We start from the raw sequence: 18,507 nt of genomic DNA on the forward strand, positions 1-18,507 counted from the left end.
CAGCAGCATGGCTCGTTTTTCTTATTACAACACATACACTAACTGCTGCTGTATTTGTATTACACTGACCTGCTGTTGCACACAAGGCAGGTCAGTGTGGGTGCCGTTGGGAAAGGGAAATTCCAACATAACTCCGCTCAGCCTCTGCGTGCACTCTGCAGCCTTCAGCTCCTTTACCAGCTGTCCCCCGTGGCAGTGACGAATGGCCTCGCCCCTCGACTGAGTTCCCCAGGGGGAGAGGTGTCCGGAACCCCTGTTACTAAAACCATCCCTGTACAGATGACGGCTCACCTCTGACTGATGATCCACCCTGGCCAGCTCTCATATAGCCGCATTAACCAGGATTTAAAGGGGTTTACTGCTTCCTCGGGGGGTATCGTTTTTTTTTAACTGCCTATTAAGCTGGGGGCACCTCCAGGGGCGGACTGAGCCGGCCCAGGCCCTCCCACCACGGGGCCCTCAGGCAGTGCCCGACTGCCCGAATGGTCTGCAGGTGTTAATATGAGCCGAAGAAACTGTCACAAGCACCTATCAATGAGTGCTGACTATACCTGCCATTTTGGCCCCCCTCTTCCATTCACAGAGGCTAGGTAGGAGGAATCAATGGTCTTCCGATTTCAACTACAACTGCAGCCATCAGGGGACACTTTGTATTGACTGTAAGTACTGTCCCTTGTGCTGATTTTTATTTTATTTTTACTAAACCTAGGAAGATAAAAAAAAAATAATGCAGTTATTTTTTCATTAACCAGGTAAGGACCGCTGCATCTAAATATACGTCGGCAGAGCAGCACGGACAGGCATGTTCACGTACCTGTACATGCCTCCCTTCCAGCGGGTGGGGGGTCCGATCCAACCCCCCCTTCCCGGTGCCTGCGGCGGTCCGTTTCGCTTCAGGAGCGATCCGTGATGAGGGGGCCGTCATTGCTTTCTGGCCACGATCGCTCCTAGAGAATCCGATGCTTACCCTGCCTGTGAACTGTAAACACAGGCAGGAGGAAGTGATGTCACTCTTCTCGAGGCGGTATTTTGACCGGAGCTCGAGGAGGGAGGACATCCAAGTAAGTGCACCAACACTACACTGACACATAGGCACGCTTTCCACCCCCAGATCACCCCCTGCACCCCCAATCACAGTGTCACTGATTGCAGTGGTCATTTATTTACTGATCACTGCATTTAGTGTCATTTGTGACTGTAAAAAGTGTCAAGGCAGTTAGCTTGAGGCCCCTTTAGGTCCAGGGTACCCCCCTATATGTTGTAGTATATAGATATATATGTGTATATTTATATATATATATATGTGTATATTTTTATATATATATATATATATATATATATAATGTGTGTGTATATATATATATATATATATATATATATATATATATATATATATATATATATGTATGTATGTATGTATGTGTGTGTATATATATATATATATATATATGTATATATAATGTGTGTGTGTGTGTGTGTGTATATATATATATATATATATATATATATATATATATATATATATATATGTACATATCTGTATTATATGAGTCTAACATATACAGGCTGGATTTCAAACCTGTGATTCAAAGAGACAGGAAGAATCTCAAACCACTACTCAATCAGTTGAATTAAATTAAATGATAAGTCTAGTTTACACATCAGGCCTGTAATTACATGTTGCAAGTCACAAGAGGTTTGTCTATTGTCAAAAAAGGCAGAGACGGGATGGAGCCGTTTTTACATATGGGTCACGGCACCAATGTAGTGATCAAATTTGTTCAATAAATGTAGTGATAAGGTATAGTGTGCCCAGTACTCCGGTCAGATAATTAATATCTTAGATGTTAGTATGATGACCATAAATTACGTTGTTTCGCAGCAACTCACAGGTTCTCCAGAGAATGCAAATTTAATGAACTTCCAATAACATACAAAGTCCAAATTCCACAGATGATACAAGAGTCCAACAAAGTAATGTAGTGTCAAAGTCTCATCTTAGAAAATACATGTTCTGATCCCTTCTAGATCTGTGCCTTCACATGTTTATGCAGAGAATACATAGGGGCATCTTCTCTATCTGATAACCAGAAATTCCCAACATTATATATAGTTTCCTTTGAATAGCTGAGCAATTGATTGGCTGTCTCTTAATTGAAAAACAGGAAATATTTACCTGCCACTCTAAAAGACAGGATGTGACTTCAGCCGAAGTCACTAATTAGTATGCATCCTTGCATACTAATAAGCCCCCCTCTAATAAGTAATTAGATTGGTCATCTTTTATTTGAAAGGCAGGAAATCCTGCAGCAGGTAAATGATTCAGCCGAAGTCACTAATTAGTATGCATACTTGCATACTAATAAGCCCCCCTCTAATAAGTAATTAGATTGCATGTGATCTGAATAATGGTTTGATATGTAAAAACGGCTCCATCCCGTCTCTGCCTTTTTTGACAATAGACAAACCTCTTTTGACTTGCAACATGTAATTACAGGCCTGATGTGTAAACTAGACTTATCATTTAATTTAATTCAACTGATTGAGTAGTGGTTTGAGATTCTTCCTGTCTCTTTGAATCACAGGTTTGAAATCCGGCCTGTATATGTTAGACTCATATAATACAGATATGTATATGTATATATATATATATATATATATATATATATATATATACACATATATATATCTATATACTACAACATATACTACTACACTAACCCCCCCTAATAAAGGTTGATCGCCAGTGTCACTAAGCAATAGTTTTTCTGTTTGCCGTTTTAGTGTCGCTGGTGCCGCTAGGTAATCAGTTAATAAAGGTTTAACCCCCTGATTGCCCCTAGAGTTAACCCTTTCACCAGTGATCATCATATAAGTGTCACTCTTGACACTGGTTAGCCAGTTAGTTATTTAGGTTTACCGCCAGGTTTTTATATCGTGTCAGGTACACCCATATATAACCTAATAAAGGCTTTAACCCCCTGATTGCCCCTAGTGAACCCTTTCACCAGTGATCACTGTATAAGTGTTACGGGTGACGCTGGTTAGTTACTTTGCTGTTTATAGCATAAGGCACCCGCCGTATATAACCCAATAAAGGTTTAACCCCCCTGATTGCCCGGCGAGTGATATCAATTAGGTTTAGTGTCAGTGGCACTAACACCCACGCACGAAGCATACACCTCCCTTAGTAGTATAGTATCTGAACAGATCAATATCTGATCAGATCTAGCATTCCTGGCCGTTTAGGGTTCCCAAAAATGCATTGTTGGCCCAGATACCTGCTAGCACCTGCGTTTTGCCTCTCCGATTTTGCGGTTCATGCTCTTCAACGACAATGAACTTTGTCGTCCTCGTGGAGACCCTGAATACGATCGCTCTACAAAATCCGGCCCCTCATAAACCACTTCCCCTCATAAACCCCTCATAGACCACAATAAACGTTTTGCAGCCTTGTTTACTCCCCACCAAGTTGTCTGCGTTGACGAGTCCCTGATTACATTTTCTGGCCGCTTGTCTTTAAAAACAGTACCTTCCCAGCAAGCGTGCCAGATACAGGGGTCAAACTCTATAAGTTCTGTTACAGGGCAACAGGCTATACATGGATCTTTATGGTTTATGAGGGAAAAGATAATCACGTAGAGCCGAAGAACTGCCCAGATTACATAAGGAGCGCTGGCAGTATTGTGTGGGACTTGGTGTCACCCTTATTCAGAAAGGGGTACCACTTGTATGTGGACAATTATTACACGAGCGTGCCACTTTTTAGTCACTTTCCCCAGCGGCTTGTAGATTCCCGTTTTAGGCTGGGGGAGAGAGCCTACTTGAAGTGTAATAATTTGCCCGCTGTGAAGTGGAGGAATAAAAGGATTTTTTTCATTCTTTCCTCCCTTCACGCAGACACCACAGTCCAAATTTCTACGGCGACTGGTGTTGTGGAGAAACCCCTCTGTGTCCACGAATATAACCAAAATATGGGAGGGGTGGACCTCAACTACCAGTTGTTGGCGCCATACCTAGTTGCCCGTAAGGCCAGACGCTGGTACAAAAAAGTGTCTGTTTACTTTTTTCAATAGGCTTTGCTGAACGCTCATGTGCTATACAGAGCTTCAGGACAGACTTTATCCTTCTTTGAATTCCAGGAAGAGATCGTCACAGCCCTTCTGTATCCAGGCGGTGCTGCACCTCACCATTCCCAACCAAATGCAGTAAGCCGTGTGCATGAGAGGCATTTCCCGTATGTCCGCGAGAGTACCCCTACCCAATGAGCCCCCCAAAGAAGATGTTGTGTCTGTAGAAAGCGCAGATATAGTCGTGACACCCATTTATTGTTGGCCACGCTGTCCTGACAATCCTGGTCTTTGTTTTGAACGCTACCACACACTAGTGAATTTTTAGTGTAGGGTACAGCATTTCACTGACTAAGACACACTTGCACAGGGTCTCCCAAGATGCCATCGCATTTTGAGAGAATCGAACCATTACAGTTACAAAAAAAAGTGAAAAACAAAACATAAAAAAAAAAAAATAGTTGTCATTTTATTGTTCTCTCTCTCTCTCTCTTTCTCTATTTTTCTCTATTTTTCTGCTCTTTTTTACTGTATTCTATTCTGCAATGTTTTATTGTTATTATGTTTTATCATGCTTGCTTTTCAGATATGTCATTTTTTTATACTTTACTGTTTACTGTGTTTTATTGTTAACCATTTTTTTGTTTTCAGGTACGCCATTCAACTGCAGTGTGAATTTATTTATCTTGACAGCAGCAGCGTTTGCTCCCACGATACATAAAGCCATGACTCCAACGCTGTAGGAGGTGATTTAACCACCACAGTTAAAAAAAGAGCATATATGGTGAAGCATGGGGGCAGCAGGGGGGGAGGAGTGATATTGCTCCTAATGCTGCGTACATACAGTCAAAACTCCGATGGAGGCTTGCCCGTGGAAAAGTCAGACTGTGTGTACGCGGCATAACTTTTTTTGCGGGAGGATGCCCCCATGCTTCGGCATATATAAATGGTGCATGTATGCCCATCATTAGAAGTGGGTGGATGAAGGGAGGTATTTTAATGGTGGGCATACCCACCAATTAATCTCTTTTTTTACAAGCAGTGGGAGGGAATGTCCCCCGCGGATATAAATAGCGTCATTGGGAAAGCATTTTATCACACCGATCTTGGACCCCAATTTTTTCAAAAAAGAGTACCTGTCACTACCTATTGCTATCATAGGGGATATTTACATTCCCTGAGATAACAATAAAAATGAAAAAAAAAAAATGGAAGGAACAGTTTAAAAAAAAAAAGCTAAATAATAATAATAAAAAAAGCACCCCTGTCTCCCCCTGCTCTTGCGCAAAGACGAACGCAAGCGTCGGTCTGGAGTCATATGTAAACAGCAATTGCACCATGCACGTGAGGTATCATCACAAAGGTCAGATCGAGGGCAGTCATTTTAGCAGTAGACCTCCTCTGTAAATCTAATGTGGTAACCTGTAAAGGCTTATAAAGTATTTTAAAAATATATGTAGTTTGACGCCACTGCGCGTTTGTGCGTAATTTTAAAGCATGACATCTTTGGTATCCATGTACTCGGCCTAAGATCATCTTTTTTTATTTCATCAAACATTTGGGCAATATAGTGTGTTTTAGTGCATTCAAATTTAAAAAAGTGTATTTTTTCACAAAAAAATGTGTTTGAAAAATCGCTGCGCAAATACTGTGTGTAAAAAAAAAAATGCAACACCCACCATTTTAATTTGTAGGGCCTTTGCTTTAAAATAATATATAATGTTTCGGGGTTCCACATAATTTTCTTGCAAAAAAAATATGTTTTCATGTAAACAAAAAGTGTCAGAAAGGGCTTTGTCTTCAAGTGGTTAGAAGAGTGGGTGATGTGTGATATGAGCTTCTAAATGTTGTGCATAAAATGCCAGGAAAATTCAAAACCCCCCCAAATTACCCCATTTTGAAAAAATAGACACCCCAAGCTATTTGCTGAGAGTCATGTCGAGTCCATGGAATATTTTATATTTTGACACAAGTTGCGGGAAAAAGAGATTTTTTTTTTTTTTGTTGCACAAAGTTGTCACTAAATGATATATTGCTCAAACATGCCATGGGCATATGTGGAATTACACTCCAAAATACATTCTGTTACTTCTCCTGAGTAGAGGGATACCACATGTGTAAGACATTTTGGGAGCCTAGCCACGTACGAGACCCCAAAACCAAGCACCGCCTTCAGGCTTTCTAAGGGTGTAAATTTTTGATTTCACTCCTCACTGCCTATTACAGTTTCGGAGGCCATGGAATGCCCAGATGGCACAACCCCCCCCCCCCGCCCAAATGACCCCATTTTAGAAAGTAGACACCCCAACCTATTTTCTGAGGGGTATGGTGAGTATTTTACAGATCTCACTTTTTGTCACAAAGATTTGAAAATTGAAAAAAGAAAAACAATACATTTTTATTTTCTTTCTTCATTTTCAAAAACAAATGAGCACTGTAAAATACTCATCATGCCTCTCGGCAAATAGCTTGGGGTGTCTACTTTCCAAAATGGGGTCATTTGGGGGTGTTTTATGCCATCTGGGCATTCCATGGCTTCCGAAACTGTGATAGACAGTGAGGAGTGAAATCCCAAATTTACACTCTTAGAAAGCCTGAAGGTGCTGCTTGGTTTTCGGTGCCCCGTACGCGGCTAGGCTCCCAAAAAGTCCCACACATGAGGTATCCCCGTACTCAGGAGAAGCAGCAAAATGTATTTTGGGGTTCAATTCCACACATAACCATGGCATGTGTGGGCAATATATAATTTAGTTACAACTTTTTGTAAAAAAAAAAAAATTTTCATTATTCAATCACTTGGTACAAAAAAAATGTAATATTCAATGGGCTCAACATGCCCCTCAGCAATTTTCTTGGGTTGTCTACTTTCCAAAATGGGGTCATTTGTTTTTTTTTTGTACTGCCCTGCCATTTTAGCACCTCAAGAAATGAGATCGGCAGTCATAAACTAAAAGCTGTGTAAATTCCAGAAAATGGACCCTAGTTTGTAGACGCTATAACTTTTGCGCAAACCAATAAATATACGCTTATTGACATTTTTTTTACTAACGACATGTGGCTGAATATATTTTGGCCTAAATGTATGACTAAAATTGAGTTTATTCGATTTTTCTTATAACAAAAAGTAGAAAATATCTTTTTTATTCAAAATTTTCTGTCTTTTTCCGTTTATATCGCAAAAAAAAAAAAAAAATTGCAGAGGCAATCAAATACCATCAAAAGAAATCTCTATTTGTGGGAACAAAAAGGATGCAAATTTTGTTTGGGTACAACATTGCATGACCGCGCAATTACCAGTTAAAGCAGCACAGTGCCAAATTGTAAAAACACCTCTGGTCCTTGGGCTGACAAATGGCCCGGGGCTAAAGTGGTTAAAGACCATTTTAATGTATTTTTACATGCGTGTAGCGAAAGCACCTGACTTTACCTTGAATTCAGCTTCATGTGATCCCCTGTAAAGCAGTAATCAGACTGGGAAAGGCAGGGGAAGCACTATGAGCCAATCAAGCTTTGCTGCAGTGCACATGTGCTGTCAGTGAGCCCACTGGCAGTGGGAGAGTGCAGCGTGAGCCAAGGGAAGACCTTAGCTGTTCACTGTTCCCTAATTGTCTAGTCATCAGGCTGAGGACACATTTTATCCTCTGTTTTGGACCAAGTATGAATTAGGCCTTGTACACACGACCGAATATGTCCGCTGAAACTGGTCCGTCGGACCAGTTTCCGCGGACATGTCCGAACGTGTGTAGGGCCTACCGGACAGTTTTCCGGCCTAGCGGACAGGTTTCCAGCGGACAAAAGTTTCTTAGCATGCTAAGAAACTTGTCCGCTGGAAGCCTGTCCGTCAGACATGTCCGATGGTCAGTACGACTCATCGGACACGTCCGCTGGCCCGAAATCCCGTGCATGCGTCGAAGTGATTCGACGCATGCGTGGAAGCATTGAACTTCCGGGTTCGCGCATGTGGCCGCGTCATCGTCGCTGCCACGTCGCCGCCACGTCACCGCGTATTCTGTCCGTGGGGAATTTGGTCTGATGGTGTGTACACACATCAGACCAAAATCACCCAGCAGACATGTCCGATGAAAATGGTCCGCGGACCGTTTTCATCGGACATGTCTGGTCGTGTGTACGAGGCCTTAAACCTCAGCTGTGGGAGAGTGCAGCGTGAGCCAAGGGATGACTTTTTTCGTCGACTGTACTGTTCCCTCATTGTCCAGTCATCAGGCTGAGGACCCATGTTATCCTGTGTTTTGGACAAAGTCTGAATTAAACATCAGCTGTGCTCTCGGGAGGGTGCCTGGATATAATTTCCTTTCAAAGGGGTTGTAAAGGTAAAAAAAAATTCCCCCCTAAATAGCTTCCTTTACCTTAGTGCAGTCCTCCTTCACTTACCTCATCCTTCGATTTTGCTTTTAAATGTCCTTATTTCTTCTAAGAAATCCTCACTTCCTGTTCTTCTGTCTGTAACTCCACACAGTAATGTGAGGCTTTCTCCCTGGTGTGAAGTATCGTGCTCGCCCCCTCCCTTGGACTACAGGAGAGTCAGGATGCTCTCTACGTTGCATATAGAGAAAGGAGCTGTGTGTTAGAGGGCATCCTGACTCTCCTGTAGTCCAAGGGAGGGGTCGAGCATGACACTTCACACCAGGGAGAAAGCCTCACATTACTTGACCAGTGTACTCAAGATATTCCCAACCTTCCAAATACCACCCCCATTTCCCTTTTACACCCTTTTCTATACCTTTCCCCATATCTTACCCCCTTATTTCAAAATAATAATAGACCACACCGGGGTTGGAGTATAACTAGCCATAACAATATTTTTATTAACCAATAAAATAAATAACTCCAAATATATTAAATAACTTTAATCAAATAACTTTCCATTAACATGTATTCCACATTTTAAACCATAGTTTCTTAACTCCCAGTATGTTGGTCTCTGACGGCACGCCGAAACTTTTCCACTTTCCACTACCATACCAGGCCTCCAGCCGTATCGCCAGCTCGTAGACAATCCCCTCCCGCAGTGCAACCATAACCATATTCCAGCAGACACCGTTCCACTGGAGTACATCAGAGGGGCACATACCACCGATGAGCCCCCCACCATTTTCATGACATCTGATTTTGCCACCGTGAAAGACCAAAAACACCGCCTGTTCCAGCTGCTATGACATCCCGAATCCATACATCCTGAAAGAAAAGAGAACAAAACAACAACGCAGAAAAAACACAACACAACAGGGAGGGTGGGTGGGAAAGCTTCCTCTTTCTGTCTGAAACTTCCCCAAGTGCCCTTGCAAGTTCCCACCCCCTCCTTTTATACTGCTCCACCCCCTTTGCTTCATTTTTCCTCCAGCCTCCGCCTCTCTGGACTTCCCCCAAACCTTTACCAATTTTAACCCTATGTTGCCTCTCCTCTCCACCTCGTCATGCCCGGCCCTCCATTACTTTTTGTTTCTTGTCTCTCCATTCCGGGCCTCCCTGTGTGGAGTTACAGACAGAAGAACAGTCCTCCCTGTGTGGAGTTACAGACAGAAGAACAGGAAGTATGGATTTCTTAGAAGAAATAAGGACATTTAAAAGCAAAATCAAAGGATGAGGTAAGTGAAGGAGGACTGCACTAAGGTAAAGGAAGCTATTTAGGAAAAAAAATTGTACCTTTACAACCCTTTTAACTAAAAATACTGTAGACCACCTTTTGAATTTTTCCCTATAATCTTTCTCTTTTTTACTTAAATATATTTCACTACAGGATGGCTCAGAAGTATTACGAATATGTGAACTACAAAGAAGAACACGCCAGGGAGCAGCGCCGTGTACCCAGAGGAGCCAGCCATAAATATATCATCATTTTTCAGAGCATCTTCTATTCCATCTTCCATGTGAGTTCACACTTAGAACATTCCTTCTTGCAGGTTCTCTGTCATCAAGAGAGCCACTGTCCACAAAATTGTCCCTGATTGTCAGTTTAGTGCAAGGAAGGTTTACGTACTGTACGAGTTTCAGAATTCTAATGTCTTCACCCACTCCATACTCCTTCATGATACCACATGATCAGGTCTGGCTCTGCCCTTGGTCATACCCCATCCTTGATTAGGTCAGAAATGTAATTTGCCACAAGCCATGCCAATACAGGAGTATGAGACCCTAAATGTACATATGGAATAAAAACAATTATAGAAAGAATATGAAGAATCACTGGTCTAACATGCAAAGATCTTCCAAAAACCAGTGATTTAATACGGACTATATATCAAATGATACTTGGTAGGTGTGTGGTCAATCATACAGAATGACAATCTGAAGCAGATGACACACTGCTCCAAAGAATGAGCCTCTTATCCACCATGATATGTTGGGTGCCAGCAAAGGAGTCTGTTCATGCTCATGGTCCTGAGAATGAAACGGAAAGCAGGCTGCACAGTGATGACATTGCGGCTTCCCAAAAGCTTTATTATACCACATACAGCATGCAGTATGACCCCCACCATGAGAATTTCCCTTGATAACAAGCACAACATGTACTGTATGCTGTTTACTGTTTGTGGTACAATAAAGCTTTTATGAAATGGTGATGTCATCAGTGTGCAAGATGGGGAAAATTAAAGTGATTGTAAACCCTTATATACAGTGCCTTGAAAAAGTATTTATACCCCTTGAAATTGTCCACATTTTGTCATGTTACAACCAAAAACGTAAATGTATTTTATTGGAATTTTATGTGATAGACCATCACAAAGTAGCACATAATTATAAAGTGAAGGAAAATATAAAATGGTTTTCAACATTTTGTACAAATAAATATGTGAAAAGTGTGGGGTGCATTTGTATTTAGCCCCCCTGAGTCAAAACTTTGTAGAACCGCCTTTAGCTGCAAGTCTTATTGGAGATGTGAAATATTTTTTTTTTTCAAAATAGCTCAAGCTCTGTCAGACTGGATGGAGAGCATCGGTGAACAGCAATTTTCATGTCTTGCCACAGGTCTGGACTTTTACTGGGCCATTCTAACACATGAATATGCTTTGATCTAAACCATTCCATTGTAGCTCTGGCTGGCTGCATGTTTAGGGTCATCAACCTCTGCCCCAGTCTCAAGTCTCTTGCAGACTCTAACAGGTTTTCTTTTAAGATTGTCCTGCATTTGGTTCCATACGTCTTCTCATCAACTCTGACCAGATTCCCTGTCCCTGCTGAGGAAAAGCATCCCCACAACATTATGCTGCCCCCACTGTGTTTCATGGTGGAGATAGTGTGTTCAGGGAGATGTGCTGCGTTACCGTGTTTCCCCGAAAAAAAGACATATTTATTTTTTCTCAAGAAGACACACTGGGGTAGATTCAGGTAGATTTGCGCATCCTTATGCCTGCGCAGCGTAGTTCATATGCGCTACGCCGGCGTAATCGTGTGAGGTTACCACATGATTCAGGATGCCTTTTCGCGTTACTTTGCGCCGGCATAAGGTAAATTTGAGGGCGCAAGCCGGCGCAAGTGAAAGTGGGTGTGCCCCTATGCAAATGATGGGCTGACCGTTCAGCAGTGGCTTACGCCTGGCGTATCCTCGACAGAGCATGCGCAGATCGATCGCTTCCATGTGCGCATGCGCGCAACTACGCCCGTCCTACTTCCTGGGCTACGCCGGCCCACCTGCTTACGCTGAGCACATAAATAGGGGCAGACATGCGCACGTCCAGCGCAAAATTACATCCTGCTTTTTTCACCCCCCCCGAGCAAGGTAATTTTGCCCCAAATTTGTTATGGCACCTCCTCAGAGGGTGAAAAAGAGGAAACATAATTTCAATTCCGCGGAGATGGAGGTCATGTTGGCGGCACTGACCAAGTATGATGCCGCCCTGCATGGTGCCCAGCGTAAAAACACCAGCACGGCACAAAGGAGGGCAATATATGAATCCATCACCCTGGACATCAATGCCATTGGGAATGAAGAGAGCACATGGGAGGATATTCAGAAAAAACTGAATGATATGCGGCGTCGGGTCCGTGACAAACTAGTAATAATCCGAAAACATGCCAGGGGCACGGGAGGAGGACCAGCCTGCCCATTGCGTTTAACTGCGGAGGAGGAGGTTATTGTGCAATGTTTGGCGAAGGAGCAGGTGGAGGGCGTCCCAGGATATGACTCCACTGTTGGGGACTTGGGGACAGGTAAGTGTGTTTTATCTCCTATTTGGTGTGTATCATGGGAGGGGGTAGAAGGGAACATGTGACAAGTGTGTGGCTCCACCAACATGTGTTTTTTTGTGTCATCCACAGATGTTGAGGATGAAGCTGGGCCGTCGTCGGCTGCAGGGCGACCCACGCCATCCCCACAACATCATGGGGTCCAGTCGGCCCCCATGGAGATCCTGGGCATGTTGGTGGAGGAGAGTGCCCATAGGCCATCTATGGAGCTTGTTGTCGAGGAGTCGATTGACCTCCACCATGATGACTCCATCTACCTCGAGGAGGATCCCACCATCCCTGAACTCCCCACCACCTCCCCGACCATCACGTCATCCCCCTCCAGGGCAAGCCCCTCCAGTGTGGCCCCCTCCAGTGTCCCTCCCACCGGTGTCCCTCCCTCCAGTGTGGCCCCCTCCAGTGTCCCTCCCACAAGTGTTGCCCCCTCCAGGCCAGCCCCCTCCCCGTCTTCTCCCTCAGTACGGGCCCCAGCCTCTCCTCCCAGGAAGGCTCTTTATAAAACGAGGGGTGTACCCTCAGGCCTCCAAGAAGGGATGCAGGAGGAACAGGGCCGGCAGACCCGCCATATAGGGGCCATGGTGGCAGACTTGAGGTGGGTGGCGGACAGCCTGGCCTCCTCCTCCTCGTCAGTGCAGAAGGCCCTCACCCTGCATGCTGAGCTGGGCAAGAAAGATACTGAGAGCCTGCAGGAAGTAAGCTCAAACAGTGTGGCGATGGTCACCTGCATGGTGGAGCAGCAGGCAGCCACAGCATTGCTCACAGCAGAGGTGAGCAGGTTGGCAGGGGCGGTAGAGGCCAACACTGCTGCTGTGCGGGAGAAGGGGAGACTAACCCGGCGGCACCAGCAGCACAACACCATCCGGCAGCTTCGGATGCTGGCACAGACAAACTCTGTGCTCACCCGCCTGGCCAATGCCATGGAGGGCAGGCAGGCACCACCTGCCAGGAGTGAGCAAGTAGGAGATGATGCTCCTCCCCCCTCCATCCCCACCCCATGCTCCATCCCCACCCCAGGCTCCATCCTCACCCCAGGCTCCATCACGCCAACTGAGGAGCCAGAGCCGGGGCACCCGTGGCACCAGGATGGGCAAAAGGAAAAGATGAAGAATTTTCTGTGGCTCAGAATATGATTTTTTATCGAGATTTATGCTCAGATTATGAGCTTTTTTCTTTTATTTGTATGCTCAGATTATGAGCTTTTTTCTTTTATTTGTATGCTCAGATTATGAGCTTTTTTCTTTTATTTGTATGCTCAGATTATGAGCTTTTTTCTTTTATTTTTATGCTCAAAGTTTGAGTTTTCTTGTTTATTTTGTAGTCCCTACACACGGTGAGGAGTGTAAACTACAGTGTGACTGGTGTGTGAATGGGGGGGGTGTCACTCCTGCTGGAAAAGGGGTGTCACCCTCTGCCATGTTAAAGGTGTATGAATGTACAGCAACATAATTGGAGCCTTGGCGTGGCGTTGCTGCTCCCTAGTACCGTGCGGTATCCTTGGGTCTAATCCAATTTTTGGTGGATGTGGGGTGTGTGTGCTAGGGACCACAGTGGTGTGCATGCATGCATTCTACTTGTGACATGGTTTTTTTTTTTTTTTTTTTTTTTTTTTTTTTAAAGTGTATTTTTTTGTGCGTGTACTCGAGAGAGGAGCCGGACTGCAGGAGTTGGGAGTAGGCAGGCCTCCCCCAGAGGCAATCTGCCACCTTTCTCCATGCCCCGGGTGGCAATGGCGGGTGTGTGGGGGTCCTCCCACACAGCCCGCCCTACCTGCTCCGCTTTGAAGCCCAACAGGGCAGAGGGACTCCCTATAAGGGAGTGAGAGGATTAGCCCGCTCAACCAGCCCCATTAGTCCTTCGCCTCTCTTTTTAGAGACCGCGTGGTCAATGTGAGTGTGTTAACCCAATTTAGAGTGCGTGTGTAGGTGTGGTGGTTTTTGTGGGAGGGGGGTGGGCGTACTAAGCACAGGCTTACCTTGCATAGCACACCCTCCGGGAGCCGGGCTGAGACCACCAAACTCAATTCACATGAAGCCGAGACTGGGATCCGAACCTCTAGCTGCAGAGGTGAATGGCTTGTCAGCGCAGTGCCAATCGCGTTGAGCCACCACAGCTCCTTTGTGACATGGTTTAACGTGCAAAGAGGCGTTCCACGAGACATCTCCTGACTGCTCTTCCCTCAGTAGATCGGGTAGAGTTGGTTAGGGGGGATTGTGTGGTTCGGGGGTCAGGTCATCACGTATGTCAATCTGCAGGCCCTTTCTCATGGCGAAGTTGTGCAGAATGCAACATGCACCGATCATCTGGCACACGAAGTTTGGGGAATACAACAGGGTACCCCCAGACTTATCCAGGCATCGGAAACGGGACTTCAGGAGGCCAAAGGTGCGTTCCACCACTCCACGGGTACGTGCGTGTGCTTCATTGTATCTTTCCTCTCTTGGGGTTTGGGGGTTCCGGAATGGAGTCATGAGATGGGGTCCAAGTGCATATGCAGAGTCACCTGGAAGGGAAAAGACAGGAGGATGTTAGTCATGCATGTGCCCCCCCTGATGTCTGCATCATGGGGAGGGACAGTCATACCTGACACCCATGTCACTCACCAACCAGCCAGCTGTCCCCATACATGTTCTGTTCAAATTCTGTTGGGATGGGGCTTTGACGGTATATGAAGCTGTCATGGCAGGACCCTGGGTGTTTGGCACGGACGTGCCATATGAGGCCTTGGGCATCGACTATCACCTGGAAATTGATTGAATGCCAATGCTTCCGATTGCAGTATATGTGCTCTATGTCACGGGGGGGTCGTAGTGCCATATGTGTGCAATCAATGGCCCCCACAGTGCGTGGGAATCTGGCAATTTGATAGAAATCTGTCACTGCCTTCTGCCGCAGGTCCTCCTGGGTGGGTTTGATGAAGTGGTGGGACATACATCTGAGGATTGCGGGGACAACCTGGTGCACACATCTGCTCATGGAGGATTGTGACATCCCAGCCACAATTCCATTTGTACGCTGAAAAGATCCACTTGCCAGGAAATGCAGGGTTGCCACTACCTTGACCAGTGGCTCCACTGCATGTCCACGATGTGTCTTGCTGGTGATGTCATTGTGACGGTATCGGTATGATATCCCCGTCAACGTTCCCTTCTTCCCATAACGACAATCACCCCAATATTCCACGAGGAGGGATATCCCTGGAATCGCCCAGAAAGCCACACATGAGACAAGCTTACTGCTGGAACAAGACACTTTATTGACACAAAAACTCAGCTTATATGTGGTTACAGCCTGTTAGGAACGCCCCCCTCACACAGTGGGGTTTCCCATACAGATTATAGGAGACAAGTCGGAGCCGACCATGCAGACATGTTTCTTTAGATAAAGACATCAGCGGAGTTAATTACTAGGTGTAACAGCCTGACCACAATGAAGCAATCAGAATAATTAACATGAGCCCCTTATCTAATCATTGTAAACAGTAAGGCCGGTCTCCTTCCCACACACAATAAATCAATTACCATTTGAACTAGGGAGCTGGCTGAGGAAGGGTCATTAACATGTCAATAGCTTGTGACACATGAACCAAGCAGGGAGATTTACACTGACATCCTTCACAATGGCCCCCCTTTTTCTCCCTGCTCCGGCAAACCCGGTTGGACCTTCCCTGGTCCAGTAGGGTTGACGGGTTCAGAGCTTTTAGTCCGAGGTTAACTCCGTTTGGCGTGACTGACCTCCATTGGTAACTGCTTCCGACTCAGGTATGCTACCGGGTCGTCAGATCACACGCCGGTCAGTCCCCAAGTCTTTGTGCGATCTGCAAAGTCACCAGAAGTCAGTGTGAAGACAGCGAATGGGTCTGTGCGCCGCCGTCTAGGTGTCCCGCTATGGGAGGGGGCAGGTTATGGCTCTGAAGTGACAATCACAGGAGATTCATAAAAAGAAAAAGTTATATTTGTTGAAATGCTGTAGCACTGGTGCTCAGAGTCCGGGGGGGGGGGGGGAGAGGGGACTCAGAGCCCCATAAGGTCAGCCACCCCCTGCTCCCTCCGCAGCCGCCGGTTCTCCTCTTTGAGCTTCTCCAGCTCCATCTCCAGTTCATGGAGCCTGGGGGGGTCAGCCCGCTGTGACCTCAGGTGGTTGTTCTCCTCCTCCATGCGGCTTATGCACTCCTCCAGCTCTATGTACTCACGGATCAGATCCTGCTTGCTCATGTCCTGCAGGCTCTCCACGTGGTCCTTCATCATCAGGAACTGGGTGGTGGTGTAAGGGGCCACCGGTGGGCCCTTGGCGAACATCTCGGCCCGCATCTGGGGCGCCCGCTGCGATTCCATCTCCTCCAGTCGCTTCTTCTCCTCCCAGGTCCGCTGGTTATATGACTTCCAGGACCTCTTCTTCTTGGAGGGTAGCTGGCGGTGCCTCTTTCTGCCCAGCTCCCTCCAAGGCCCCTCCGGCTCATGGCGGTCGCCCATGACCAGCTGACAATGGTGTTCCCTGTTGTCCGTAATAACAGATTGTACCATGAGGGCTTCGTAAGGGGTGCCCAATGGTTCTTCCGGACCCAGCTCCTGGAGATCCCAAGCCGAGTCTACACAATGGGCTGCTGCTGGTGGGCGGTACCCAGGTTGAGACCAATTTGACCTGGTGTTGTCGTTCATGGGGCAATTCTGCTTGAAGTGACCCAACTGTTTGCACCGGAAGCAGCGTTGTTCGTTGTCCTCCTGGCGTGGGTAGCGAGGGCTAGATGTCATCGGTCTGTTAGGCGGTTGGTATCTAGCGGCTGGTGGGTGTGAGGGCGCCGTTGGTTGTGGAGGTTGTACCCGTGGTGTGACCTGGTTTGTCTTGCGAGTATCCGCATATTCATCCGCCAACTTTGCGGCCTCTGGTAGAGTCATGGGCCTGCGATCTCTCACCCAATCTTTGACATCCGTCTGGATGTGATTGTAAAATTGCTCCAGGAGCATTAGTTGCAAAATGTCCTCTGCGGTGGTGGCCTGGCTGCTGTTAACCCAGTTAGAGGCCGACAGGGACAGCTGGCATGCCCATTCTGCGTAAGAGTCTTTCGTGGTTTTGCGTGAGTCCCTGAACTTCTGTCGGTGGGACTCTGGGGTTACTGCATAACGAGCCAGGAGCGCTTCTTTAACCCGGGCGTAGCTATGGATATCCTGATCTGGCACGGTCCGGAAAGCATCAGAAGCTTTGCCTGACAGTTTGCCTGACAATATTGCAACCCACTCTCTTCTAGCAATTCGGTGCAGGTTACATTGTCGCTCAAAGTCTGCCAGGTAGTTATCAATTTCACAGTCCTTTTCATCAAAAGCTTTAAAAGCGCTAAACGGAATCTTCCTTGCGTCTGCTGTGCTGTACTCACTGTTCGTAGAAGGTGCGGCTGCTTGTTGGACTGCTGCCAGTTTTAACTGTAGCTCTGCGTCCCTTATTTGTTTATCCTTCTGTAGTTCTGCGTCCCTTATTTCTTTAGCCTCCTCCGCTAACAGGTCCATCACTTTCAGAACCACATCCGGCGTTGGGTTCGGGCCGAACCACGCTAGCTTCTCTCTCATTAGCTTGTTGGCTGGCGATTCCTCCTCCTGAATCACTGGTGTCTCCATCTCTTGTACTGCTGGCGTTGCTGCAATCCCGTCCTCCTGGTCTAGCTCCATTAATTCTGCTATGATGACCCGCTTGGTTTTGTTGCTAGCGATCCTTCCACGAACTTCCAGTAGTTCTTCCAGTGTCTGCTTGGAATCCGGGTGTGAAGGGGAATAGAAGGGAAAAATCCCGCTGCTACCAACCAATTGTGACGGTATCGGTATGATATCCCCGTCAACGTTCCCTTCTTCCCATAACGACAATCACCCCAATATTCCACGAGGAGGGATATCCCTGGAATCGCCCAGAAAGCCACACATGAGACAAGCTTACTGCTGGAACAAGACACTTTATTGACACAAAAACTCAGCTTATATGTGGTTACAGCCTGTTAGGAACGCCCCCCTCACACAGTGGGGTTTCCCATACAGATTATAGGAGACAAGTCGGAGCCGACCATGCAGACATGTTTCTTTAGATAAAGACATCAGCGGAGTTAATTACTAGGTGTAACAGCCTGACCACAATGAAGCAATCAGAATAATTAACATGAGCCCCTTATCTAATCATTGTAAACAGTAAGGCCGGTCTCCTTCCCACACACAATAAATCAATTACCATTTGAACTAGGGAGCTGGCTGAGGAA

General features: G+C 46.1%; 1 protein-coding gene across 2 annotated transcripts in view; it reads left to right on the plus strand.

Moving 5' to 3' along the window:
- UNC93B1 (unc-93 homolog B1, TLR signaling regulator) overlaps positions 1–18,507 on the plus strand; it is a 259,616-nt gene that overhangs the window by 127,993 nt on the left and 113,116 nt on the right. For both annotated transcript variants that reach the window (XM_040320883.1, XM_040320884.1), the window contains one exon: positions 9,829–9,958. In XM_040320883.1, the coding sequence (XP_040176817.1) occupies positions 9,829–9,958 (130 nt within the window). The remainder of the gene's footprint in view (positions 1–9,828; positions 9,959–18,507) is intronic.

Source organism: Rana temporaria, chromosome 8 (assembly GCF_905171775.1).
Source record: "Rana temporaria chromosome 8, aRanTem1.1, whole genome shotgun sequence".
NCBI lineage: Eukaryota > Metazoa > Chordata > Amphibia > Anura > Ranidae > Rana > Rana temporaria.